The sequence below is a fragment of the Telopea speciosissima genome, chromosome 7 (assembly GCF_018873765.1).
Source record: "Telopea speciosissima isolate NSW1024214 ecotype Mountain lineage chromosome 7, Tspe_v1, whole genome shotgun sequence".
NCBI classification, from domain to species: domain Eukaryota; kingdom Viridiplantae; phylum Streptophyta; class Magnoliopsida; order Proteales; family Proteaceae; genus Telopea; species Telopea speciosissima.
In genome coordinates this window covers 6997361-7025221 of record NC_057922.1, presented here as the reverse complement: position 1 = coordinate 7025221, position 27861 = coordinate 6997361, and the positions used below count along the sequence as shown (strand labels likewise).

The 27861-nt window shown below is 37.5% G+C and overlaps 1 protein-coding gene, 1 long non-coding RNA gene and 1 pseudogene across 2 annotated transcripts; all 3 read left to right on the top strand.

Annotated features, from left to right (window-relative positions):
* The first annotated feature begins 195 nt into the window (after nucleotides 1-195).
* LOC122669788 lies at nucleotides 196-19682 on the top strand. The gene is made up of 4 exons (XR_006334081.1): nucleotides 196-209; nucleotides 8309-8458; nucleotides 11606-11612; nucleotides 19667-19682. It is a non-coding gene; the product is annotated as an uncharacterized LOC122669788 (long non-coding RNA).
* LOC122669785 lies at nucleotides 7433-8226 on the top strand (annotated as a pseudogene).
* LOC122669786 (putative protein TPRXL) lies at nucleotides 18688-19342 on the top strand. The gene has a single exon (XM_043866637.1). The coding sequence runs from the start codon at nucleotides 18688-18690 to the stop codon at nucleotides 19318-19320; it is 633 nt and encodes a 210-aa protein (XP_043722572.1). The 3' UTR covers nucleotides 19321-19342.
* Nucleotides 19683-27861: the final 8179 nt, after the last annotated feature.

Genomic DNA, 27861 nt, shown 5'->3' with positions numbered 1-27861 from the left:
GACCAAGAATTTTTTGCGTGGTATCTGATCGAATCTGGATTGGAATCGGCCCCTCAGATCTGAAAACCCAATGATCCAATTCCAAAAACCTTAGAATCGGTTGCTTTGAAGTGTCTAGAATCAGGATCGCTAATTAGCCGATTCTACAGATCCGAGTCTGACTTTTTGAAACACTCCTCTCTATATCCTTTCAAAACCAGAAAACTAAAGTAAGGAGGAGGTTTCCCCACCAGCCAATGTGAGGAATCTCTCACTCCACATCAATAGTAGTACAAACTCGGTATCATCTACATGAGGTTCATACGATGGGGGAGAAAGCAAAAAAAAAAAAGGGTTTTCTTTCCTGTCACTATGACTGTGAAATGTAATGCCTCACTATTTGCCACATGAGAGTATATGATTTAATCTATATGATGGAAGGTAAGCATCGTATTGATACAATTTTAGTTCAAAATGAGTAGAGGAAGGACAGCTAAAATTACAAAAAATTTCACTTTGTATCTTATATTCATCTTTATTTAATGGCATTTTGATAAATTTACTAAAACTTTGAATCCGAGTTTGAGCAATTTTCCTTGTTTTACTTTGGATTAAAATTTGTCCATTGAAACATATGTGAGTTCCTCTATCACATGGATTAACCTCTGGATCGACAAGTGACAAATAGTAAAATATTATACTTCACATAGAAAGACCAAAAAGAAAAAGTCTATTGTACGACAGCGTAGGATACATTGATTCTAGAGGCGAGTTTTTTTTAAAATAAAGAATTATGACACGTGGATTTTGTAAGATGGACTGACTTGATATCGACGAGAGGACGACATGGTTCGCTTGCTTTCCACCTAAGCAACAAAGTCTAGTACTTTGAATCAATGCTTGAGTTCCACCGGAAGGAAAAAACATAATGCCTGAGTGGGCGCGCCAAACAATATATGTTTAGGTATATCAGTATATGCTATTGGAGAGTCTGATATCTTATTGTTTATTCCCCCCCTTTTCATACTAGGGTTAAGGGGAATAATTATCACCTTCAATTCTTCTAATAGGGAGAGTGGATCCTATCTTGGGCAGTGTTTTCGGGCAAAGGGTAGGGTGATCATTTTCACCCTCATGTGAGGAATTAAAGAACACAGAGAATTGAAGGGGATAACGATTCGATTAAGAGCTCGTTCCTAGCTAATATCCTCCAAGAGAAAGAGATGGGTTGGTGAGACTATGATTGCTGGCTAAAGAAGAGTTATTTATTGAGTGAGAGAGATAGGTATTATTTTTTTATTTTTGTAAATATCAAACTAATATTATTGTTAATAAAAGGGCATACAGGAAAATCAATAAAATATGCAACTTCATCTTTTTAAGAACTTTGTATCCTTTAACGCTGAGATTATTTTGCTATAAAATATTTGGGTAAGGGATTGCTCTTAGGTTGTGTGGTACCTGCAATAAGGAGGGAAATGAGAGTGCGTGTAGGGCATCGATTAGAGGGAATTTTTTTATTTTGTAAGGATAGCATGATCATTTTAAGGGGCTATGTCTAAGCACAAGTTGCAGGGATCAGACAATGTTTTTTTCCCCCAAAATTTATTTAGGATTGGTAAAAAATCAATATAAAATTATACAAAAATTAAGAAGGGAGAAAATAAATTTTCTAAAAAATAATAAATTTTTTAAGACTCCACCCCCATGGCCCCATCATGATTTTGGTTCTTTTTTTTTTCGGTAAAATTATTTTGGATTCTTTCTCTCACTGAATCACGTTTTCTTCATGATATCCAATAAAAAAATGCACTGACGTTGTGTTACCCTTATTTGGATTTGTGAAAGTCTTCCTTTTTGAGGACCTCCTCAGTATTGTGCTTTCTTTTTTGCACCTGGGCCTAGTATATTGCCCTATTTGCGGGATTTTTCGTGTAAAAAAAATATAAAATGCAAAGGAAAATATTTTATATAAAACAATTTGAGTTCATAGTAGGACAATAAAGATAAACAATGTACCGGTGGCTTGCCAGTAGAGTGCATGCCCCAAAACCATGTGTAGGATAACCACAGGTAGAAACTAGCAACAACTAACTATATATGATATTAATTGTGTAAGATCCCTTATTTATACATTTGTTCACCTTCAAAATGAACAAAACTAAACAAAATGCTAGGGATGAGAGGTAATGTGATGGATCTATTCCAAAGCCTATATATAATTTTGGGGGAAAACTTCCCCAAATTGCTTTAGAGTGAAATTTCTCACATAAATTATTTTTTTTTTAATTTGTTTCTCTCTTATTTGGAATATGTGGGCCTTATGTGAATGATACCTTCTTCAAGACAACTATTGGTGTAGTGTACATATTTCTTTCTACATTGACAACATTGAAAACAAGGGAAAATATACCTCTCAATTCAGCTTAATTCGATTAGAGTAAATGTATAATATAAGGGAAAAAGAACTCTGTCCGTGAGTATGGCCTACGCTATTATTCCTATGAGTCTGTCTCTCTCCTTCCTATATGAAAAGACACCTCCGCTCCTTTGTTTTGAGGAGGAGAGAGATAGACTCATTGGAGTGCTGGTGTAAGCCACACTCCTGAATTGGAAACTATTTCCCATAATATAAAAAGTAGATTTATTCCAAATTGATTCCAGTCGATTCAGCTCATACCAACCTATGTTTTAAACCATGATTAACAGAAGTGTGCACTGCAAGGGATTTAGTTTGGCAAAATTGATATTATATAAAATTCTTTACAAAAAAAAAGAAAGAAGATATTATATAAAATTAAAAAAAAAAAAACCCTTGAAAGATAAGGAACTTTTGGATGAACTGTAGATTAAAATGGATGAATCACACATTCATAGGCGGTGTGCGATTTGGCAAACGGCGCACAAAACAAGATACATGGACCACAGAAAGAAGCCAAACACGGCTCATATTTTATTTTATTTTGGTAAATAAACATGGGGTAAGAGATTTCTATTTGGTGGCGTGGTCTTTACATAAGCGTTTGGACCAATGGGTGAGCACATCTAAGTATCTATCTTGAAGGTAGAGGCGTTATCTCACCGTGCCTTGTGAGAGGGTGTAGAAAACATTAAGAAGTAGAGATCTTTTTCCCATAAACACGGCTCAATTTTTTTAAAAAAATAAACATGGCACAATTTTAATTCATAGCTTTATAATGACAATAATGGCCCCCAAAAATGCAAAACAATGTATGTTAAATACGGGGGAGAAATTTCTAGAAGATAGATACAAAGTTGATCATGTCATCGAATGCTATCTTTTCAATTTTTTTTCTTCTAATTATATTAGATTTGGAACTTCTATTGAAAGTAAGTTTTTAAAATTTGTAATCAATAATGAGATCGGTTTCCATTGATCTAGAACCATCATATCGAAATTGATCAGGAATCTTTTGGACTTGTCCTTGACTCCTTTAATTCGGTTCAACTCAATCGGATTATTTATGAGTATAGAATTGGATTTAATTGCAATATACTTGAGTCGATTTTGCTCATTCCAATCTATGTTTTAAAACCATGATTAAAAGTTTGGGAAAAGATTGTCACAATACCAGTATGTAAATTCTTATATACATCCTTTCACATTCCACCCATAGACCTCACACATTCTTTACCCAAAAAAAAACTACACCTGTTTATTGAATGATTTAATTTTCCTCCTTTCATCAGAAGAAAACTACACTCTAACGTGGTAGTGATCAATGTGCATGTCAAGGTTGTTTTTTTTGGTAATTGAGAATGATATGTCAAGGGTTTAGGTTGGCAAAATTCTTATTAAAAATAAGGGAGAATGTTCTTTGTGCCGCAGCGCAAGCTATGCTCAAGCACATGAGCAACCTGTGTAGGGGGCAGGGTGGTCATTGCACCCACCCCATGTGCAATGACCATGGGAAACTTGAGGAAGGATAGTATAATAAGGATGAATCACATGCGGGGTGCGATTTGGCAAATAGTGGACAAATTTTTTCTCTTTTTTGGTAAAAACAGTAGACAAAAGTCACAAATCAATATGTTTGGTTCCAGAAAAATCCAAACACGGTTTAGTTTAAATTCATTTTGGTTACTTAGCATAGCTAATGATCATCATGATTCATGACAATGACAATAATTAAAGAAAAACGAAACCATGTCAATTTGCAATTTGGCTCTCTTTCAGTTGTGGTTGAGGTGTCCAGTCCAGCAAAATAAGAGTGGTTTTGACCATTTCACAGGTGGGATGCAAGTGGGCTGGACCCTCTAGCTCCCACCACGGTTGGAGGAGAGCTAGATCCGTCAATTTGTCAACTGTCCATGCCTCTTAGCACTGTGTGTCTGACTTGTGGATTATTAGCCTCTCCAATTTGCTATAGCTCGGCAGTGCGGCAGTGCTAGTATGAATGTCTGACACATGGTAGCTCGGACATCCAACGGTCCAAGCTCATTGACAATGTCGAGTTCAGACCATTGGAAGTCCGAGTTGCCATATGTCAGACATCCACACTAGCGTTGCCGCACTTCTTTTTTTTTTTTTTTTTTGGTAAAAGGAAATCTATTGCATTAAGTGTGAAGAGCACGTGTTTGAAGGATTACAAATCTCCTACAACCACGGAGTGAAAAGTGGTCATACTATCTTTTGCACCATGGACAGGGCCTTTCTGGTTAGAGAGTCGGCAACTTCATTTGCCTCTCTAGGAATAAACGTGAGCTTACACTCAGTAAAATAAGCAGATATATGACGTATATCTTGTAAAATAGTTTGTAACTGCAAGGGGGCAATCCTGGCCGAGTCATTGAGGTAGTTTATAACTTGTAAGTTATCAGCTTCCACCTTCAAATATTCTACCCCTTTCGAAATTGCTTCCAACATATCAAGCCTAATTGCCAGAGCTTCCCCAATGAGTATACTATCGAAACTGGCACGATCAGATTTTGCAAAGACTGGGGGTGCCACGGGAATCCTTGATTACAAGCCCAAGGCCACATCGACTATGATCCGGAGACCAAGAAGCATCAGTGCAGAGCTAATGGAAGGGATGATTCGGCGGTGTCTAGGACACATCACTAGCATAGGGGACAGAGGCTATAGGGAATTGAAGAGGATAATTTTCCCTGACTCGAGCTCGAGCTTTGGTCTAAAATTTGAAACTGAAGGAACGTTCTCTTAACCAATCAGTCCGGAGCTACTCGTCTGACCCGCGCGTTAGTAACTTCTGACGTGAAACAGGGAAAAGTGATGATGGTTCCCATCACGAATCCGTTCCACTTGGCACTATGGGTCTTACCTGCGCACTGGTTGAGATTTGAAACCGCTAGGGAAAAGTGATGATGGTTCCCATCACGAATCCGTTCCACTTGGCTCTATGGGTCTTACCTGCGCACTGGTTGAGATTTGAAACCGCTAGGGAAAAGTGATGATGGTTCCCATCACAAATCCGTTCCACTTGGCGCTACGGGTCTTACCCATTCGACTCAGTTCAGTCCCTTATTGGGGATGATGATCATTGGGTTGAAACGCCCCCCGATGCTGATATTCGCGATAGGTGGACAGAGATCTCCTCTACTAAGATTCACGAGAGGCTTCCTTGTGACACGGTTGTGTGGTGTGCGAACCCGAAGGGTACTTTCTCCTTGAAGACAGCTTGGGATTCTATTAGAACTCACAAGAGTCCAGTCTTGTAGCATCAGTTGATTTGGTTCTCTGGAGCCCAACCCCGGTTCTCCTTCATAGCTTGGCTGGCTATTTTGGGGCGGCTCTCCACCAAATGCAGGCTTGCAGCCTGGGGTATGGTTACTGAGGTTAATTGCCCACTGTGTAACTCAGGACCGGAAGATGTGAATCACCTCTTTTTCTCGTGTTCCTTCTCCAACTCAGTGTGGCAGAAGGTGCTCAACCTTAATGGTTTTCAATCTCCCAATCTCTCTACTTGAGCCGAGGTGGTGCTATGGGTCAGCACCCGTTTCACTGGTGACACCTTGCTCAATAGAGTGCGCAAGTTCAGTTTTTGTGCTCTGATTTATCGACTATGGAATGAGAGGAATGAGAGAGTTTTCAACCAACAAGAGCACTCCTCTGAAAAGATTTTCCAGCAGGTTATAGCGGATACGAGAGGGCGTTTTTGTGACTCTATCTCCCCATTCCCTGATAACAGTTGTAATCGAGACTTCTTTCATCGCTGGAGAATCAATGCTCCTTTCAAGTTGCAGCGCCCCACCTTGCACTACTGGTTACGTCCTCCCTCCAGCTCTCTAGCCATCAACTGTGATGGTTCGGTGACTGATGTTCGCGGAGGTTATGGCGCCATAGGCCGCGATTACAAGGGAAAGGTGCATTTTGCCATTGCAGGCGGTTTGGGAAGCGGCAGCATTATGCTCATGGAGCTTCAAGCCATCCGTTGTGGGCTTCATACTGCCATGACTAAAGGGTGGCAACATGTGCATGTGCATGTGCGATCGGATTCCATGAGTGCTATCCAAATGATCAAAGGCGTCTTCTACGGTCCTTGGCATTGTCTGGAGCTTATAGATGATATTCTGAGGCTGTCTGAGCGGTTCTCTTGTTGCACTTTTACTCATGTGGTTAGAGAAACAAATTTATGTGCGGATTTCTTGGCTAGCTATGTTCAGGCTGATCAGGAAGTCCTCTTTAGCCCCACTAGCCTTCCTCCAGCTCTTGAGCACTTTGTTGGTGAAGACGCTCGAGGAAGAAAATATCAAAGACTCTAATTATTTCCTGTATTTCGATTCTTTAATTATATAAGCTCCTTTTTCCCAAAAAAAAAAAAAAAAAAAACCGCTAGGACCATTTGGCATGGATTCTAAAGAATACCCAGGCTTACCGAAATAAACCTTTCCAAACCGGAATGAAACAGAATCTTCCCTTATTAATTTGGTTTTACATTCATCCATTCTCGCCCCTAAACCGATCCTTCGACAGATGGATTCACACCCTATTTAGCTACTTGCCCAGTTGCCCCTCGCAAATAAAAAAAAAAAAAAAAACACAGAGATGAGAGACAATGGCTTCCTTGAGAAATAGAACAAAGAGAAAGGGTATTTTCGTCGTATGAAAATGGCAATATGCGTAATATCATCACAAACAGGAGCATACCATGATTAAGAGCGAATAATGCCGAATGCCATACGTGGCTGGGTCTTGACTCTTGGGCTCCCTCCAACAGCTGTTAGACAAATTCGTTGTTTTGTACAGCGCAGAGATTCAAAGTCGTCAGATACGAATCTGAACTCTAAACCTTTGTAACCGTCGATCTTTCTTCTCTGAAGTCCTATAAATAGAGCGGCTGCGGCAACCAATGTTTGAAGAAATTGAGAGCCTCAAGGCCTGCAACTGCAAGAAAAGTTCCCTAATTCCTTCAATTTCTTTTCGCTCTGTTCCTTCTTTTGTCTTCGTTCTTTCAAGTTTCGAATCCTAAATTCAATATTTTCAAATAGAAATGGCGGCTTCAAATTCGAGAACCAGATCCAATGGACCAGTCTTGTCGTACGGATTTCAGAAAACGATCTCTCCGCCTGAAAGGTTTCGCTCTTCATCGTCGTCGTCGACGGCTTTCGCGTCTGCAAGTTCGAGTTTCTCTCCTCGATAAACTGGTTTCTTCAATAGATCAACCTCTCCTGCTCGCACCAATCTCTGTGGTCCCGTTCCGTCTTCGCCGTCTGTTCGATTTTCTATCGACCGATCTCGCTCTCCTAGTCCTAGCAGGTCGGTTGCTGTTTCTCCTCGTGATCATGTCGTAAGGAAGCAGAGCAATCCTCTGTCCGGTCCATCATCTCCGAGGAGGACGTGTATGTGTTCGCCGACTAATCATCCTGGTTCATTTCGTTGCAGTCTTCACAAAGGTGTCGATAATCACCATCATCATGCGGGATCGTATCCATCGTCTAATAGATTGAATGCTCGGAGATCGGCGATGACGAATTCTCTTGTTCGGATAGGTACTGTTGAGGGAGAATTGGTTAAGAGAGCTTTGGCAGCTTTGATCAGACCTTCTTCTCATCAGCAGAAGAGAAGAGACTCGTTCCAGCCAAGGCCTAGCCGGCTTTCTATCATGTCAAAAGCCGAAGATTTGTGATCAATCGAGAAGGTTCGTTTAATTATATTCCTCGATCCTCCTCTGTAAATCTCTTGTATTGCCAGTGTTTCGGCACTGGAAAGGTCCATACTTTTCTTTAGGCTCTTTTAAGAAGAGAGCAGAAGCCTGGCTTGGAGCAGCAGAGTGAGAGACCCTACCGACTATCGATGCACCAAGGAGTTTCCTTTTTTCTCTGCTCATCTCTTGAGAGAAGACTTCAGAGACCAGACGGGACCAACTTGTACATAACAATTTTGCCGCTACAATTCAGTGGCAGTTTGAAGGACTTGAACAGATATCAGATTTCAAAGTTTAACCTAAAATTAAGATATAATCACATTAATTAACCAGACGCAATTAATTTACCAGCAGTGCTTTATCATTAAAAGATTCCATCATCTGCGTCCCTGTGTGACGGTTTCGAAGTAAGTGACGTAGCCGTTTTGCTTGCTTTCCGGTTATGGTTGGACGTTATCCGTCGTCGGTATACCGTGTTCGTCGTAATTTATTCGCCAGCCAGCATTTGTGTCATCGTATACGTTTACTTCGTTGAACTCCGTTGAACTCCTCCATTTCGTGGTGGTAAGATTTATTATTATTATCTTTACCAAAAAAAAGAAGAGATTTCTTATTATTATTATTTATTGATTTTCTATTTTTCTTTATTTATTTTACCCCGTTTATTTGATTATTTCGTTTGCAGATGTGGTGGCGATCTTGCGTGATTTGGTTGGTGTCCACTCTCCATTAGTTAGACTTGAACAGATTCTTTGCGTGGGATTTACATTTGATTACTTTATTCTTCGGAAGGCATGACCATTGACGAAAGAACTTATTCGACTGAAATTAAATGAATAAAGGTCTGGAACATATTAAGAGAGGACAAATTTAACTAAATTACTTGATCAAGTTCTTGTTATCAAAAAAAAAAAACTTGATCAAGTTCAAACCTATAGAAGAAATTGGGATATTTGTGAAGAAAAAAAAAAAAAAAAAAAGAAGAATCGGGATTTGGGATAGACTGACCGATACAGATTTGTATCGGTTGAAATTGGCCAAAATCAGTCGGAAACTAAACAGAACCAAAGGGAGTCAGAGAGAATTGACTGGATCGGTCACAGTCGATTCGGATCTGAATCGATGATTTTCAATTCTCGACTTTTAAAATCGTGGTCTGCACGGACAAGAAGGATGTAATAAACTACATAATTGGAACTGATTACAAATCGACTAATAAAAAATGCTTAGTACTTGACTTCAATTTGAAAACTTAAAACTGATTAATAATTGATTTGATTTTGATTTTCTAACAACTACAACATGAATCACACCAAACTGAACTGTTTAGACTGAACTAAATTGATTAACACCCCCTTATCAAAAAATAAAAATTGATTAACACCCTTACTGTATTGTTCGCATCAATGGGGGGGGGGGGGGTTGGTGTGGTTCTAATCCCATGGCCCTAGTTGTGGATTATCAATCATTATTGAAACTTTTATTTTTACTTGGTAGGTTTCTAGTCATGAGATGACATACAGATCTGATTTTTAGTTTTTACTTGATAAGTTATCCCTGCCCGAGCGTCTTGCCCGAGGGGGGATAGGCGGTCATTGCACGTCTCACCATGTCTGGATAATACGATCCTGTCGGGCAGCTCTACAATAGAGAATCTGAATCCTATAAGCTCTATCCTGTCTCAATGCTCCTAAACATAAATGTAAAGAATTGTTTAAGTTCAATAAGGTCTGTGTCTTACATAATTTATCCATAAAAAATGTATAAAAGCATCAACAAAATACATGACTAATTATCAGCTTAATCCTTATCCTTCTAAAAGAGTAAAGGTACATCCAATTGTTATCAAAGACTAATTCTTCCTAAAAACAATTATATGCAAACAAAACAAGGCTTAGTAATCTTGTCTCTTCTTGCACAATCTTTCAATCAAGAACACTGTACTTAACATATTCAATCATTTAAAAGTTGTATGCAAATTATACATCTATATGTAACTATTATTATGTAAGTGGTACATGCCACAGTGGAAGTAATGTTAATTTCCATTCCTCATAAGACAAGAAAAAGATTAAAAAAATGGGGGAAAAGGAAAGGAGAAGAATGATGGATGTGAATTACGATCAGAATTAGATTCCTCATGGGGGTGTCCGGACAAGTTTTGTGATAATTGGATCAAAATGAGATGAACTGATGGGTTTTATAAAATGGGTGGTCAATTTTTAAGATAGACAAGACAAGGGTAGAAAATTTTGGTTGTTAAAGAAATAGACTTTACTAGAAAATTTTCCTTTTAAGTGATTTTTATCTTGATGCTCCTTATTTTCATATTCTCCTTAATAAATTTTTGATTGTCCATAAAATAAAAAGAGGCCAAAATTCTTGTATGGTGTCCATCACTCCCTTTCATTATGGTTGGTATTCATCATTCTTCATGTGTCCTATATGAATAGCTAGGGAATCTCATAAAAACAATCAAATAAAGTGTCTAGTGTTGGGTAATTGTATTACAATTCCTTACAAATAATTGAAACAACATGAATTGCAATACAATAGATTAAGCAGTAGAAACTAGGCTTGACCTTTGGCTGAAACGAGAAGACCAAAGCTTGAAGTTGATGTAGAACCACACCCGCAACAACTTGAACAAGCTTGAGGTTGAGTCACACTTGTGGTACTGCCTTTAAGGTAATTGATGCCTCCTACTGCCAAGGAGTGTTCTGCACCACTACCCCAAGATAAAACAACCTCCAACTAGAAGATGAAGCGAGTCCTTCTAGTCCCTTGAAGGAGCCAAGAGCTTCAACACAAGAACCCTCTAACACACTTAGAAGAAAAGAGAGAGAGAGAATAATACTCCTAGTGATTGCTAAGTATGGCACGAACACGTATCCAAAGATGTCTCTTACAAAGCAATTGGTTGGGTTTATATAGGCCCAAGACCAATCCTTGCATTCCCTTGGAATTCTCAAGAATAACCATCCACTTATGACCAAATTGAAGAATAAGATTTATGGGCATGAATATAGACATGAATTGGAGGTTAATTCCAAATTCATGGTCATTTCCCACTAAGGGTCATGAATGACCTTAAAATTCATTCATTCTCCACTAAGACCATAAAGGCCTTAAAACCTCATAAAATGGTCATTCTCCACTGAGGACCATAAAGGCCTTAATACCCATAAAGGGAGAGACATCACCTATGGCCATGAATTGAGAAATCAATCTCATTCAATATCCTTGACCCACCTTCCCACTCATGATAGTGACAATGAATAGACTTTAGGGTACCCATAGAATGTTACAACCTTTGGAATTACTTCTTTGATCACATGGGTCCTACACCATAACAAAGCAATCAAAAAATTTTGAAACTTAAAAAATAAAATAAAATATATTTTAAATCTAACATCTAGAATTGAAATTCAATAGATCTGAGTCTGATTTTTGAAACACTGCTCCCCACATATCCTCTCAAGACCAGAAATTGAAGTGAGGAAGAGGGTTTCCCATGCCACTAGGCAATGTGAGAAATCACTTGTAGTACGGAAACTCGGTATCCTCTACCATGAAGATGAAGTACATAACTACATATGATAGGGGAAAAAGAAAATTTAAAAAATAAAATCCATTGCGGGATGAAATACATAACTACATATGATAAGGGAAAGAGAAAATAAAAAAAATAAAATCCATTGCGAGAGAGCGTAAGATACATGACTGTGAGACAAACGTTTTTTTTTAAAAAAAAAAATTAAAAAATGATGACATGTGGGCTTTGTAAGATGGACTGACTTGGAAGTGACGAGACGATGACATGGTTAGCTTGCTTTCTATTTCACCAACAAATTCTAGTAATATTATTGTGGGAAGTAGCTTTCTGTCTGGGAGTGTGGCCTACACCAGCAGTTCCATGTGTCTATCTTTCTTCCCCTCAAAACAAGGGCACATAGGTGTCTTTTCATATGGGGAGGAGAGAGATAGACTCATGGGAATACTGGCGTAGGCCACACTCTCTTAGACAGAGTTCTTTTTCCCTATTATTATTAATAAAAAATCAATAAAATGGATAACTTTTTTTTTTTTTTTTTTAGTAACTGAACATTTATTCAGAGGAACGGGGATTACACATGGTATCACCTGTGCAAAGGTTGATAAACCATGGAGTGGAAACCGGCCAAGATGTCACTCTCGTAAGTGACAATGCCTTCCTGACCAAGGTATTAGCGACAACATTGCCTAACCTTGGAATATATGCAAACTGGCATTTGCAAAAGAGAGTAGAAAGATATAGGATATCCTCAACTATAGGGAGATTGTATCAAGGACATTATGGTAGAGTCAGACTGCAAGGAGTTGGTGGATCTTCTCTCCCGTGGCAAGGACTCCTCTCCTTAACCTTGTAGGAACATTGCTTCCTTTAGGGTTGTGTTTATTTTACTATAGAATATTTGGGAAAAAGAACCCTGTGGGGGAAATGTGCGTGCTGCTCTAGGCACAGAGGGGGTAAAATGATTGTCTGACCCCATGAAAGGTGAAAATATCCGTCCTATTGATGCTTTGACATGTGTCTCTATTGGCCCCATGTACGTAGGAGCCACGCTCCCTCACAAAGAACTCTTTCTTAAGAGATTTTTTTGAAGTACAACACACCACCCCCATCATGATGTTGGATTCTTCTCTCAGTGAATCATGTTCAAATGTTCTTCTATGTGATTTTGAATGCCTTTAAGTCTGGGCGCAAGATCGACGTTCGCTGGGCAACTGGGTGGTATTGTGGTAGTCTCTCTTCCTATAAAATTGGATTTAATCGAAAATGATTGTAGTCGATTCACCTAATTCCAATCTAAGTTAATACCATGATCAATAGAAGTGTTTTAGGTTGGCAAAATTCACGTTAAAAATTATCAAAAGAAAAAAAAAATTAATCTTGGGAGATAAGGAATTTTAGAAAGGATGGTAGAGTTAAATGGATGAATCACACATTCACATGCGGTGTGCGAAAAACACAAATTGTCAACGGTCCATTGCACTTGGCGCTGCGTGCGTGATACGCACACTTGTTTAAACTGAGACCGAGGGAAGAACTTTCCCTTCACGAATCCGTCAGTGGTCCGACTTCCGAGCCGCTTGGAACCTACTTGTTTGACTCGCGTATCGATTCGGACTTGAATATGGGAATAGCGTTGCCTTCACGAATCCGTACCACTTGGTACCACCAATCACGTCTCTTACCTGCCCAGCCCAGCGCATTGATTCAAACTGGAAGCTGTTATGGAGGCGTTGGGCTCCTCAGTAACGGGACAAGGAGTGTAGTGCATCATCCGACGGTCCAGTATTTGAACACAAAGCACAATATGTGTTCAAACACTGTGGACCGTCAAATGATACGCTATATTCCCTATCACACTACAGGGGATCCAAATCTGGAAGGTGCCACGGGGTTTTCTACTTTCCCTCCATCGTAAGGGACCAATTTGACATGGAATCCAAAGAATACCCTTTTTTTTTAATATGAAAGGAAACTGTAGAATGGTCAATGAAGACACACTAGGTGAGCTTGACTTATAAGATGGGGCTGTACGAGTACTGTTGCTTTCATGATTTCATGACTGCAATGAAAGTTCTTCCTAGTGCTTCTTCTCCAGCACTAGGGAAAAGTCTTAGTAATGCTGCCGTGACGACTACTTACCATGGGTTTACGGATTACTGTATGTATATACTTTTGTACTTGGACTCGTCAGTGGTCCCATTGTACATGAGAGAATTCACTAATACATAATTTTGATATTTGGTATATATATATATATATATATAAAAATCAAATAGGTTGAATTAGAATTAATCGTGCAATTCGACTCCTCTACCTTCGTCTGCCCCTACTATTGTGTGCGCCCCACACACAAGCGTGGTGGAATGTACCGCCTTACCCTTATCTGAGTACCTTGCCCGAGCGGGGGTAAAGCGGTACTTTCTGCCACGCTTGTGTGTGGAGGCGCATGGCAGTACCGGGCAGGCACTTGTGACTAATGTTATTTGATTGGAATCAGCCATGATTGATTTTAATATCCATAAACACTACACACCGATATGTGCCTGACACAGATGACACGTAAATTACAAAAAACACCGAATTTCCCTACAAGATTGGACCTCTAATGGGAAGTTGAATTTTGTGTGAAAATGGAAAGTGGATCCTCGGGGAGAATTCCAATCGGGAGAATTTCCTTAACCTACTAGGCTACAAGATTGCTTTGCTAGCTGGAAAGTGTTCCAAATATGAGGTTGCTACGGATAAATAATTCTCACATGGACTGTTACGATCAGCATTCTCAAGGTATAAATATGTGACAAATCTAACATGTATGGATCGAATTCACTACTAGCTAGTTTTTTGCATTCTTGTTCTACTCGTTTACATCATTGTTGCTGAAGAAACAAATTTAGGCATCAGAGAGACCTCCCTGCGTCAATTTTGGTCCTCTCTCGTGTCTCGTATATTATCTTTACAGGCATTTACTGTGTCAAGTCAAGGCAGATTCAGTTTTTATGGCAACAGATCTCGATTCTGATCAATATAGAGCAGTCGACTCTAGGGATTTTGGGATTGATATGATTCTAGTTGATTCTAATCTAGATATCAAAATCGACCATGTTTGATTTCGAGTCTAATCATTTTGGAACAGTCAATTCTAAGGTTTTTGGCATTGGATCTGATTGTCTAACTCTAGGGTTTTTTGGGACCGATTCCAATGGATTCTGATATCCGATTTTGGGTATCAGAATCCAAAAGGAACGATTCGACTTTGATTCCAAGTCTATATCCTTAGAGAGAGAGAGAGAGAAAGACTGATTGTGTGCTTGACAAGTCTTCGGATGCGTTCGCCTTTTAACTATTAGGTCATTGGGTGATTTTCCCTGGCCATGCACATGGTCTCATTAAGGACATAAAAAAACTCAATGGTTGGGTTCATATACCTCTTTTCAGAGAGTTTTACAATACCAAAAGAGCCCTTAAAAAGCCCTTTAATTAATTGTAACATTTAATGAAGATTTCTTTCCAACACCCCCACCCTTTTCCCCTGGTGTGGTTGGCTGCAAAACAATGTGCTGTTAAATAGTGGAAGACATCTTATCTTTTTTCTTTTCTTTTTCAAATTTGATTTGTTAGATTCTTAACTGATATATCAAAAGTATAAGAGCTGATGGAATGCCTTAAATCAAATATTTTAATTTATTATTTTTTTTTTGTTGCTAAATAACTTATTTTATACTAGATTGATTCAACCTAGCGCTTATACAATATACACTAGATCAAATCCCATTAGACCAATAATACACCATCACACTCGTGGTGCCTGGTTCTGATACCAAATTTTAGGCATTTGATTGATATTAAAAAAGATATATAAAATTAATGGATCGCATTAAATCAAGTCTTTTAATCTATTCTATATTAGACTGGTCCAATCTAACGCCCATACATTAGGTCGAACCACAATAGGCACATGACAAATTAATCTATATATTCCACATGCCTTTATAGGTAGGCATATTTTTTGGTTAAGAAAGTCACCAAGTTTAATTTGTTGAAGGTTTGGTGGCCTTCTACCAAGAAAAATAGGGAGGGGGGGGGGGAAGTTTGATGGCCTTCCCCTCTTCCTCTATTGATTATCCTTTGCCATTGATGGGATAAAGAGTCACTAGTGATGTGAGGATTATTTGTTCACTATCGGTAAAGAAAAACTTTCTTCAAACTTAAAAAGGGAAAATTTATATTCAGTTCTGAGGATGGAGAGAGAAACTCTACATCTATCATAATGTAACCCTATGATTGAACTTTTGAGCAGGTGAGTTACATCATTTCGAAACGTAGGATATCCTCTCTTTGTTGTGGTTGAAGAGAAACTTTGTTCTAACTTAAAAAGATTGGATATCAATGTTTTCTTATCAATTCTTTCTATTTATTATCAGTTGTGGAATTTCTATTGAAAGTAAATATTTAAAATTCAGAATCAAGTATGAGACCGGTTTTTATTGATTTAGAACTGCCATATCAAAATCGATTGGACTTGACCTAATTTCTCACTCCCCAATTCAGCTTAATTCGATTGAACTATATATGAGTGTAGATTTGGATTTAATCAGACTAGGCTGCAGTCTATATTGCTCATTCCAATTTAAGTTTTAAAATCATGATTAAAAGTTTGGGAAAAGATTGCCACAATGTCAATGTGTCTTAAAAGTCAGTTAACCTTTTGGGATTGGTATGTGGTTTGTGTGATTACACTTTCATCCAAAATTTTTTTGTCATAAGTAAATTCTTATGTACGCTCTCTCACATCCCATTAAGAACCGAGACACCTTAGACTCTTCCCACCTTATCAAAAACCCTATTGATTAATTTGATTTTCCACCTCTTCATTGGTTAAACACTTCATTCGATAAAAATGAAGTAGATAGATTGGCAAAATTCATATTAAAAATAAGAAAAAAGGAACACCACTTGGTCGTGTGCTGTGTGTTTATATGCACTCAAATATAGTTGGGCATGAAATGATTGGTCCACCCCTATCTTTTTTTATGGGGACAGTGCGATCATTTCGTGCGTGACTGTGTCAAGTACACACCACAGTACACGACGGGGTGGCATTTTTTCTCCCTAAAAAATATATAAAATATCTTAGGAGATAAAGGAATGGCAGAATTAACTGGATGAATCACACATACACAAGCGGTGCGCGGTGTTGCAAAGAGTGGCCTAAACAAGATATATGGCCCCAGAAAAAGCCAAACACGACCTTAGTTTAATTCATTTTGGTCACCCTGACCCAGCATAACAACAATCATGACAAATGGCCCCGAAAAGAATAACGACCATGTCAAGTTATAAACTATGCATACCACTTGGCGCTCAGTGTCTGACCCGCGCTTTGGTCTAAACTGAAACCGACAGGACCATTCCTTTTACGAATCCGTCAATGGTCCGTGCCACTTGGAGCTACTTGTCACTCTAACCTGCGTATTGGAAACTTCTGACGGCGAAACCGGGAGGTTCGCTCCCGTCACGAATCCGTGCCACTTGGCACTACTTGTCTTACCCGCGCATTGGTTCAATCTTGGAACCGCTATTTGGGGCAACGTTTGGATAATGATCATTCGAAGATAAAGAAGTCACATTGATTAGATAAAGCAAGGCATGGTTTGATGATTGCAACTTTATACAACACAGAGTCTCATGACTCATGACTTGGACCGATTCGAACAACTCATTCCGAGTTTAAAATTCTTGGAAAGAGAGAGGAGAAAAGAATAAATTATGGTTATGTGTTTGACAAGTCTTTGGATCCGTTTGCCTTTTCATTGGCTCTTGGATGATTTTCCGAGACCATACACAGCAGCAGCACATGGTATTAACAAATGAAATATCTAAAGAGTTGGGTTCATAAATATCTTTTGGGAGAGTTTTGCAATACCAAATAAGCCCTTATGAAACACTTTAAGTTCCCCATTATATAGCATTTAATGAGGATTTCATTCCAAAAGGTTCAAATCATTTTAACCTCCCATTCACTCAACTGTGGTTGGCTGCAAAACAATGTGCCGTTTCGATGGAAACCAATGTGCTGAAAGAATTTCTAGAAGATAGAAACCAATTTAATCCTCAAAGATTACTTCGATTTAAGCCTTAAAATTAGTGGATCAATTTAGCTGTTACTTTAATCTATTTTAACTTTCTATAAACTTTGTTAGATCACCATTTTTGGGTATTAGGCAGTTTCCCTAAAATCTTATTTTCTAATTTAAGGGATTTTCAAACCTTACACAATTAGATAAGTCTTATTTTTAGAAAATTTGAAATATCTCACTAAAAATAATTAATTTATAGGAAAAAGAACTCTGTCCGGGAGTGTGGCCTACGCCAATATTCCCATGAATCTATCTCTCTCCTCCTATTTGAAAAGACAATTCTACCCCCTTGTTCCAAGAAGGAGAGAGATAGACACATAGGAGTGCTGGCGTAGACCACACTCCTGGACAGAAAACTGCGTCCCTTAATTTATAATACCATGTTTTTAGAGAAATAGTTAACAAACTCCTTTGGATTAATTTCAACCTTTTAATCCAAACATATGAGGCAAGTGCTTCTTTGACATATACAATACAAAGACATGGTTTTTTTTGTCATATGAAAATGGCAATATGCGTAATATCAGTACAAATAGTACCAAAGGGCATTCCCATGAATAAGAGCCAATACTGCCGAATCCCATACGTGGCAGGCTCTTGAGCTCCCGCCAACAGCTGTTAGACAAACCGGCTAGAAAGCTTGTTGTTTTGTGCTGCCCACAGATTCCAACCGTTCAGATCCGAATCTGAATTGTAAACTCATGTAACCGTCGATCTATCCTCTATGGAGTCCTATAAATAGAGTGGCTGAGGCGAACTATGTTTGAAGAAATAAAGAGCCTAGAGGCCTGCAAGAAAAATTCCCAAATTCCTTTCATCCCTCTTCGTTCTTTTCAAGTTTCAACCTTCAACTTTCGACTCCTAAAACCATTATCCTGTAAACTCAGAAATGTTGTCTTCAAATTCGAGAACCAGATCCAGTGGACCAGTCTTGTCGTACGGATTTCAGAAATCGAACTCTCCGTCTGAAAGATTTCGCTCTTCATCGTCGTCGTCGACCGCTTTCGCGTCTGCAAGTACGAGTTTCTCTCCTCGATCTACTGGTTTCTTCAATAGATCAACTTCTCCAACTCGCGCCAATCTCTGTGGTTCCGTTCCGTCTTCTCCCTCCGTTCGGTTTTCAATCGATCGATCTCTCTCTCCTAGCAGGTCGATTGCCGTTTCGCCTCGTGATCATGTCGTAAGAAAGCAGAGTAATCCTCCTTCAGCTCCATCATCATCGTCGAGGAGGACGTGTATGTGTTCGCCGACAAATCATCCTGGTTCGTTTCGTTGCAGTCTCCACAAAGGTGTCGATAATCACCATCATCAGGCGGGATCGTATCCGTCGTCTCATCGATTGAACGCTCGGAGATCGGCGATGACAAATTCTCTTGTTCGGATTGGTACTGTTGAGGGAGAATTGGTTAAGAGAGCTTTGGCAGCTTTGATCAGACCTTCTTCTCATCAGCAGAAGAGAAGAGCGTCTTTCCAGCCAAGGCCTAGCCGGTTTTCTGTAATGTCAAAAGCTGAAGACTTGTGATCAATCGAGCAGGTTCGTTCAATTATGTTCCTCGATCCTCCTCCACTGTAAATCCCGTGTATTGCCATTGTAATTCGGCACTGCAAAAGGTCATGCCTATCGACTGTCGAGGCATCAAGAGGTTTTCTTTCTTTTCTTTGTACATCTCCAGAGTTCACAGTCCAGACTCCAGAGAGGCAGAGACACCTATAAACTTTGACAGGACCAACTTGTACATACCAATTTTGCCGCTAATGCCGGCAGTGGCATTTTAAAGGGACTTGATCAGATATCAGAGACTTCACAGTTAACTTAAATTTAAGATATAATCCATTAATTAATCAGATGCAATAAATTTACTAAAGAGCAAGACCGGATTTATCGTCTAAAGGTCATCGTTGGTTTCAACAGGATCCATCATCTGTGTCCCAGTGTTACGGTTTCCAATGCAAGTGCCGTAGCAGGTTTTGCTTTTTCGTAACGGTACGACGTTATCCATCGTCGCTTCGTCGGTATACTGTGTTCGTCGAAATTTATTGGCCCGTTGGTATGTGTGTCAACGTATACGTTTACTTGGTTGCATTTCGCCGTTTCGTGGAGGTAATTTTGTTTTCATTTTTATTTATCTATTTATATATATATATTTTTTCTTGATTTTATTTGGTTATTTGGTTTGCAGATGCAGTGGCTTACCTTGACTTGGTGTATACTCTCCATTACTTGACTTGAACAGGATACTTTGCCGTGGGATTTGCTCCAATGGCATAGACATTTACCAAAAAACCCAATTCGTATGAATAAAGAACAGGAACGGACATCCTATCTAAAAAAACAAAATAAAATAAAAATAAAAATAAAGCGAAATGGACAAATTTTCCCATTTCTAATTTTACTTGGTCAAAGTTCAAAGCTATAGAATAAACTGGAATATTTGTGAAAAAAAAAAAAAGAAAAGCAGGGTCTGTCAAAAACGGAATGATCTGAATCTGTGAAATCGGCCAAAAACCCTAACAAAATATTGTATCAATACCTCCTCCCCACCCAAAAAGGACAAAAAAAAAAAGAAAAAGTCTTCAAAAGTATAAATTGTATTTTTATTTGTTAAGAAACCAGGGGCGCTATTAGAATCCGAGGAAACAACAGAGAATCAGTGCCTTAAAAACTAGGAAACTACTGTTAATTTGGAAAAAGTCTTGAGGCGTTTAAAACTAAACCGGTCATTCTTTGAACAGATAAATGTTGGGTCTAAACCATGTAAAACCGATTAGTTACTCAACGAATACAAACTGAATAAAATAACAAATAAGGTTGTAAATCGGTCCCGCACAAGTTTGGTTTCTGGCAGAGTTGGTGTGATTTGAAACCGGATCAAGTCCCACCTTTGGTTAAAAGAAAAAAACAGGTTACCTGTCGGTATCTGTTTGGTTTTGATTTCTATTCAGTTTTGAAATTTGGCTCCTATTTGGTCCGGTTTGGTTCCGATTTATAATATAGTAAGTATTATACAAGCTAATACTAATATTAGTGATATATATATTAGTATTATTGATACCCAAATTCGATTACCAGATTCGAAGCAAAAGGAGCTCAGTTCTTGCATCCCAATCTCGGATGAATAACCAAATTTGATTCGGTTTGGTTATAATATTCGTACCAGGTCTGGTTCTAATTTGACACGTACCCTTAGACAAACCTTTTAAAACCGAATAACAAAATTCAATTGATCAAATTAAGAACCTTAACAAACTAGCAACAACAAATCAAAATCAAATCGGTAATCAACTCTAATATCAGAAATGATTAATAATTGATTTTGATTTGGAAATTTCAAATCAATTTTGATTTTGAATTTATGACAACTACAATATGAATCACACCGAACTGAACTGTTTAGACCAAACCAAATTGATTGGCTTTACTAATTGATCAAATCAATTGGGTGTTGCTAATCCATGGGCCAATTGTTCATGATCGATGAATATCTTCTTAATTCTTTCTTGAAGATGGATTGATTTGATGAAGGTTATCCACTTGATATTAATCCCTTCTAAATTTTGTCAACAAGGTTTGTCTCTTATAGTCTCTCTCTCTCTCTCTATCTATATATATATATATATTTTCTCACACGGGATAATTATGGTTTTCCCAAAGTGTGAATCCAGTGACTGAACGGATATGCACTATCTTATTTCTTTATATCCCTCACCATCAAGAGATAAGGAGTAAGTTAGAAAAGAAGTTACAACTTCACGTAACTCTTAATTTGTCCACAATTGAAAAATGTAATGATGTGGCAATTAAACTCCACACCATCCAATATATACAACAATCAGAAAAGATAAAAGTGGAATGGATATTTATAGATGTTAGTAGTCGACTTTAACTTCAACGCGGGGGAGTGGATATTTTGCAGGCCCTCACGAGCTTTCATATTACATTATCAACTCAACTAAGCTTCCTCAAGGTGGCAATCCAAAGTCCAGAGTCCATACATGTAAATAAATAATGATTCCCAAGGGTTCGGATCATACTTAAAATGGATCTGGGAATGCAACGGAAGAAAGATTAAGAACCGAGCTTATGGTTACATGAATGAATCTTTACGATCATGATAGATTTTTTCTCTGAGAACTCCACACCACAAATCCCTGAGAAGAGATGGAATCTCAAAGAAATCTACAGAAAATTAGAAGAGAGAGGGAGAATTTGGTTTTCACGCTTACGGCCTTAGGATTTTAGTAAGTTACCGTCTCTCTCCCTCGCATGCGGGCTTGATCGGTCTGCCCGTTGTGGGCGGTTTGGACCGGGCCTGTGGTCCATATCGATTAACAATACATATATCGACTTACCTCATAGATTGAGATTCCGGGGGGGGGGGGGGGGGGAGGGGGTGGCTATTCAAGACAGGACAATACACTTTGTTCTTAGTTCTTTCAGTTCTGAACTTTCGGCTATGGCTAATTGACTTTTTGGTATTAGATAAGGGTGGAAAGAAGGAATCCAGATTACTTCAGTTCTGAACTTTCGGCTATGGCTAATTGACTTTTTGGTATTAGATAAGGGTGGAAAGAAGGAATCCAGATTACTTCTTCTTCCTCCTTCTTCTTATTATTATTATGTTCTTTAGCTCTTTCAGTTTCGGGCCTTTCAATTCGGCTACAGTTTATTGATTTTTGATATAGATAAGGGTGGAAAGATGCATGTATTATTGGTGAGTGGTCCCTACAATGTGGGACTTTGGACTAAGGTGGACCCCGAAGTGATAGTATTATATCTATCATCCTACCTTAATTTCTTAGATTTTATTAATCAAACTCATCGCTTTCCTCTTGATCCTTAAGAAATATGATTAATGAATTTAAGTAGCGAGATTAAGTGGACTTGTAGTGAGAGAACGATTGTGAAACCTATTTGAATGGCGAAGGAAGTGGTTAGACAGTTTTATGAAACCGCTATTGGGACAACAATAGGATAATGATCGATCAATCGAAGAAATATAAATGACATTGATTATTTATTAAAGGGTTCAACCATGAAAACATTTAATAAATAATTCGATTTTAGGTTAAAAATTAAGATCATATAGTTAAATCAAATTGAACCATTTAAAGCAATGGTAAATCGTTTAGCATTAATAGTAATAATAAATAATTATTAGTAAATATGTAATGATATAAATAAGAGGGAAGTTTTTATAAATAAATAATTATTGAAAAAAAATGTATAAGAATTCAATTCATACTTCCATTTCAAATTAAAAAAAATTAAAAGACATGTAATAGAAACTAGTTGTTTGAAAGAAAAGAAGTTAAAAACCTTATAAAACCGATTAAATCAAAACTGTTTACAAATGGTATTGGGTTTCAACGTGTGAAACTATTATAATTATTAGTAAATATGTAATGATATAAATAAGGGGGAAGTTTTTATAAATAAATATTTATTGAAAAAAATGTATAAGAATTCAATTCATATTTCCATTTCAAATTAAAAAAATTTAAAAGACATGTAATAGAAACTAGTTGTTTGAAAAAAATAGTTAAAAACCTTATAAAACCGATTAAATCAAAACTGTTTATAAATGGTATTGGGTTTCAACGTGTGAAACTATTTATAAACGATTCGATTTTAATTATACCGAACTGAATTGTTTAACACCCTTAATTTCATGGTTTGTTAAAATCGACTGCAACCTATTTCAATTTTGGTTGTTTCAATTTTGGTTGTTTCAGTGGATCCGAAGCAGTTGATTTTAGGGTTTTGAGGAAAATCACTATAATTTTTGGGACTGAACTGAGTGGGATAATGATTTTAGGAATCAATTTTTTATTTGCCGTTTTGGCCGATTTATATCGGTGTTGGCCAACACCGAGACCAATCCGGTACCAATACCAATAATTTGAAATGGTACAGATGCCGGTAAAAATATAAATCAAAAGGTCTGGTATTGGTATTATGAGAAAAAACCATCTGATAAAACCGATACAAACTGATAGAATCATTAGTATCAAACTGATACGATAGCTAAAACCATGATTGGGATCAATTTGAACCACTCATTCTGATTTTTGAATTTGAGGAAGCCAAGAAAGAGGTACATAAAGTCATTCCCTCCAAAAACCGATTTTTTATTCCTTGGCTTTCAAACTAGGAATGTAAATGGATATTCGTAAATTCGTATTCGATCCACGTTCGTATTCATTTAGGAGAATCCGAATCTGTTCGAAACTAATCGGATATGAATATGATAATCCCCCTATCCAACCGATTATTATCCGATTCATTTAGCAATCCGACGGTAATAAAATATTTGAAATATAACTCTATGTTTGTCTATCCTTTTAAATTACCTTATTAGATTGTGTTATCTTATTTTTATAAATTTATAAGTTAAGATAATGTGTTTCTTTTTCTAGATTTGCTATTGGTTTATATATATTGTTTTATGCAATGTGATACATGGAATTACATATCTATTAAAAAATCAAAAGTAAAAAACGTAAGAGAATAAAAGACTAAGAAGAGTAGAAGAAATGGTAGTTACTGAACTTTCAAGTCTCAACCCTAACCCTCATCATAAAAAGGGTAAATACGTCAACGGATAGTCGAAAATTCGTATTTGATCCGTATTCATATCCATTTAGGAGAACCTATATTCAAAAAATCACTATCTCGAAATTATCCGAATAGATCCGAAAACCGATAGGATATTATCCAAATCCATCCAAATATAATCAGATACGAATATGATAATACCACCATCCGACCGAATTCGATCCGTTTACATCCATATTCCAAACATAACCTAGAATCCTTATAAAAAAAAAGGAGAGAAGATTAATGCACATGGTCTCATTTAGGACATGAAATATCTCAAGAGTTGGGTTCATGAGTCATGACTTCATTCATATGAGAAATGTTAAGAGTTAAGACAAAACACTTCATTGTGGTTGGCTGCAAAACAATGTGCGTATAAATGGAAACCAATGTGCGGTTAAATAGGAGAGAAGGTTAATTGGAATTTGAAAGAAATTTCTAGAAGATAGAAACGAAATTGATCCTCAAAGATTACTTCGATTTAAACCTTAAATTAGTAGACCAATTTAGCTGCTTAATAATCTACTTTAATTTCCTATAATGTTTGGTAAACCACTATTTTAGGTTATTATTTATCTAACAGTTAATAAATAGGCAATCTCCCAAAAACCTTTTTCTCTAATTTAAGGGTTTTTCTATCCTTAGCTCTAAGAACTTGTGATTCAAGAGGTCTTAGGTTGTACACGATCTTCTCTACCGAATTATTTTTTCCTTATAATGATATCAACCAAAAAATAATAAAAAATACGTATTAGTTTGGTTTTCTATTCATCCATTGTCACTCCGAAACCCATTCAGCACGGTCAAAACTGAACTGATCCAATTGATTGACTCTTACTTTCACTTCTACTTGCCTCCTTTCTAAAAATAAAAAATAAAAAAAAAAATAAAATATCATCCCCCTCTTCTTTAAATTTGCCTAATATCAATCTAGTACCCAAGTTTTGAAAAATATCTTTCCCTTCCCTTATTTTATAGAGTTACTATCAACCGTACCCTAAGTATGTAACGCTGTTAAAAGAAAAATATATAAAATCAAAATTATCTTCTTTAATATCTATTGAAAGCATATGTCTTTCTCCCTTGCTTATGAAAGATTATATTACCTTTTTATGTAGAATTAAAAGGCAAAAAGCCTTTCGTTTTTTGAAATACGATTTGATGTGATAAATCAAGACCAACCACTCAGTTGGACCGAAATCGACCAAACCAGAACTCAAAACAAAACAAAACAAAACCCTAAGTTCAAAATGTGAGATTCACGATGGAGAAAAGGGTTCTGCAATCGACTCCCATCGTCTTCTTCCGCTTGCCTTCTTGATTAGAGCTTTCTCCTTGGTTTTATTGTCGAGGGAAAAAGTAAAACCACCCCTATGTTTTATCCCCTGTTTAAAAGATTTCTTTTCTTTCCTTTTTGTATTTACTCCCATCGTCTTCTTCCTCTCATATTCGAGCTTCGTTCTCTACAAATCGTTAAATGGGTCTTCTTCCTCTCGCCTCCGAACCGTGAATCTCAAGCTTTCTTCTCTGCAAATCGTGAAAACATAGGGGGTACTGGTTTTACTTCAGCAATACAGGTTTCCCTTAGACAATAAAACCAGAGGAGAAAGCTCTAATCAAGAGGGCTAAGGAAAAAGGGAAAAAATTAAAAGTAATGGAGACAACCCAACTCCGTATACTAACGAAACTGTTTAAAAGACAAAAACAAAAAGCCCAAATCATATTCCTTCAAATAGTGAAGACGATTAAACTATTCATTACCAGGCTGATGATATCCTTCGTGCTTTGACAACAACTGCTAATAGATGGACCAAGAGTATAAGACTCAAAATGGTGAGGTGAACTGACACTGGCGCTACCACAACCATGATGGAAGATACACTGAGAGACCTTTAAAGTCCCGGCCATCATTTGTTTCAGAAATTTAAAAATTCTTCGCACCTACTTGGTTGTTTCCTCCACATCTGATCTGGGTTTTACAACGGCTATTATTGTTAGGGAGTTTGTTTAACACCAATTCGAGAAGCATTTCAAAATCTTTCGAGTTGATGGGGGGGGGGGGGGGGGAGTACGTTGTTTATGTAGTCAAGTCCTTAGTTAGTAAGTTCGGGAACGGCAATTGAACGGGAACGGATACGTACGGCAGTTAAACGGATTAGACGGTAATAATACTTTTCAAAAATCCGGCTTCATAAAATGCATACGGTAATAATACGGTACGCGTTTAATACGGATATAATACGGCATAGACGGCAATAATACTTTAAAAAAAACGGACATATATTCATTATATAACATGCATTCACCACCTAATAAACAAAATAATATCATGATTTTATTAACTAAAATAAACACAATAATATAATATGCTATATAACATCTCTAAGATTATCATTTAACATACCAAAATATCAATAATCTACAAGAAATGAATGTAGATTGTCTGAAAATGACATGAGCAAGTTGAAAGACCAGAGAAACAAGAGGAGAGTACAAGACTTAAGTGCCGCTTTGTTGAACGGAGATGGCGAGGATGATTGGAGATGGAGGGCGGCTACTTTTGCCTGCTACGGTTGGATGTTCAACGCAAATCGAAAGGGACGAAAGGGAAAGTGAAATCGTTTCCCTAAATTCTAATCTTTTGGATAATTTTTTTTTTATAAAAAAAACGTATAATACGTGTATTATTCGAGTATAATACGTGCTTGCTTAAAAAACGTGTTTTTTTATAAAAATACGGGAAAATACGGGGACGGGAGTATTATATGTTTAAAAATACGGGAACACGTATAATACGCGTATGATACGCAACTTTACTAACTAAGGTCAAGTCTGGAATCCAACCACAGATGTCTAACCCCTGCATGCTCAACAGCATGGGGTGGCCAAGAACAAAAGAAAGAACCTCTTTGGTTCTTCATAGTTTGGACGAAAGTATTCACCGGTGCTGCCTCTGCTTCTCCTGTCTTGTGGAATTTGAGCATAAGAGAAAATTAAGAAAAAGGAAACAAGGAGTTTCACATGGACGAAAGTATTCCCCACTGCTACAACCTCAATTCAAACTCATCTTCTTCTTCTTCTCCGAAAAATCGCTGGAATTCAGAATACTGGGTTTCAAAAAGTAAAGAGGATGATGGCTCTAGTTTTAGTTAAAACCGAGCTGGACCATGACCGGTTTTGGTTTGAGCGATCGGTCCGTTTGGTTTACAAGACTTTCGACAGCTTTTAACTCAAACTTTTCTAGTTTTCCAAAATTAGCCGTTGGATTAATTGTTTTACACGTGTCAAAATCCTGCAAAAAGGAGATTTTGGGATTGGAGGGATAAAAATGAAATTAAAATAAATTAAGGGTAAATTGGGGTTTCAGATAAAGTGGACCTGTCCACATCATCAATTAATGGTAGTTTTTAACGATTAGGGTACGGTTGATAATAACTTTATAAAGTAAGGGAGGGGGAAGATATT

Bases quoted from the DNA above. Each gene is read 5' to 3' on its own strand.
- LOC122669786 (XM_043866637.1), top strand. From the start codon at position 18,688: ATGTTGTCTTCAAATTCGAGAACCAGATCCAGTGGACCAGTCTTGTCG.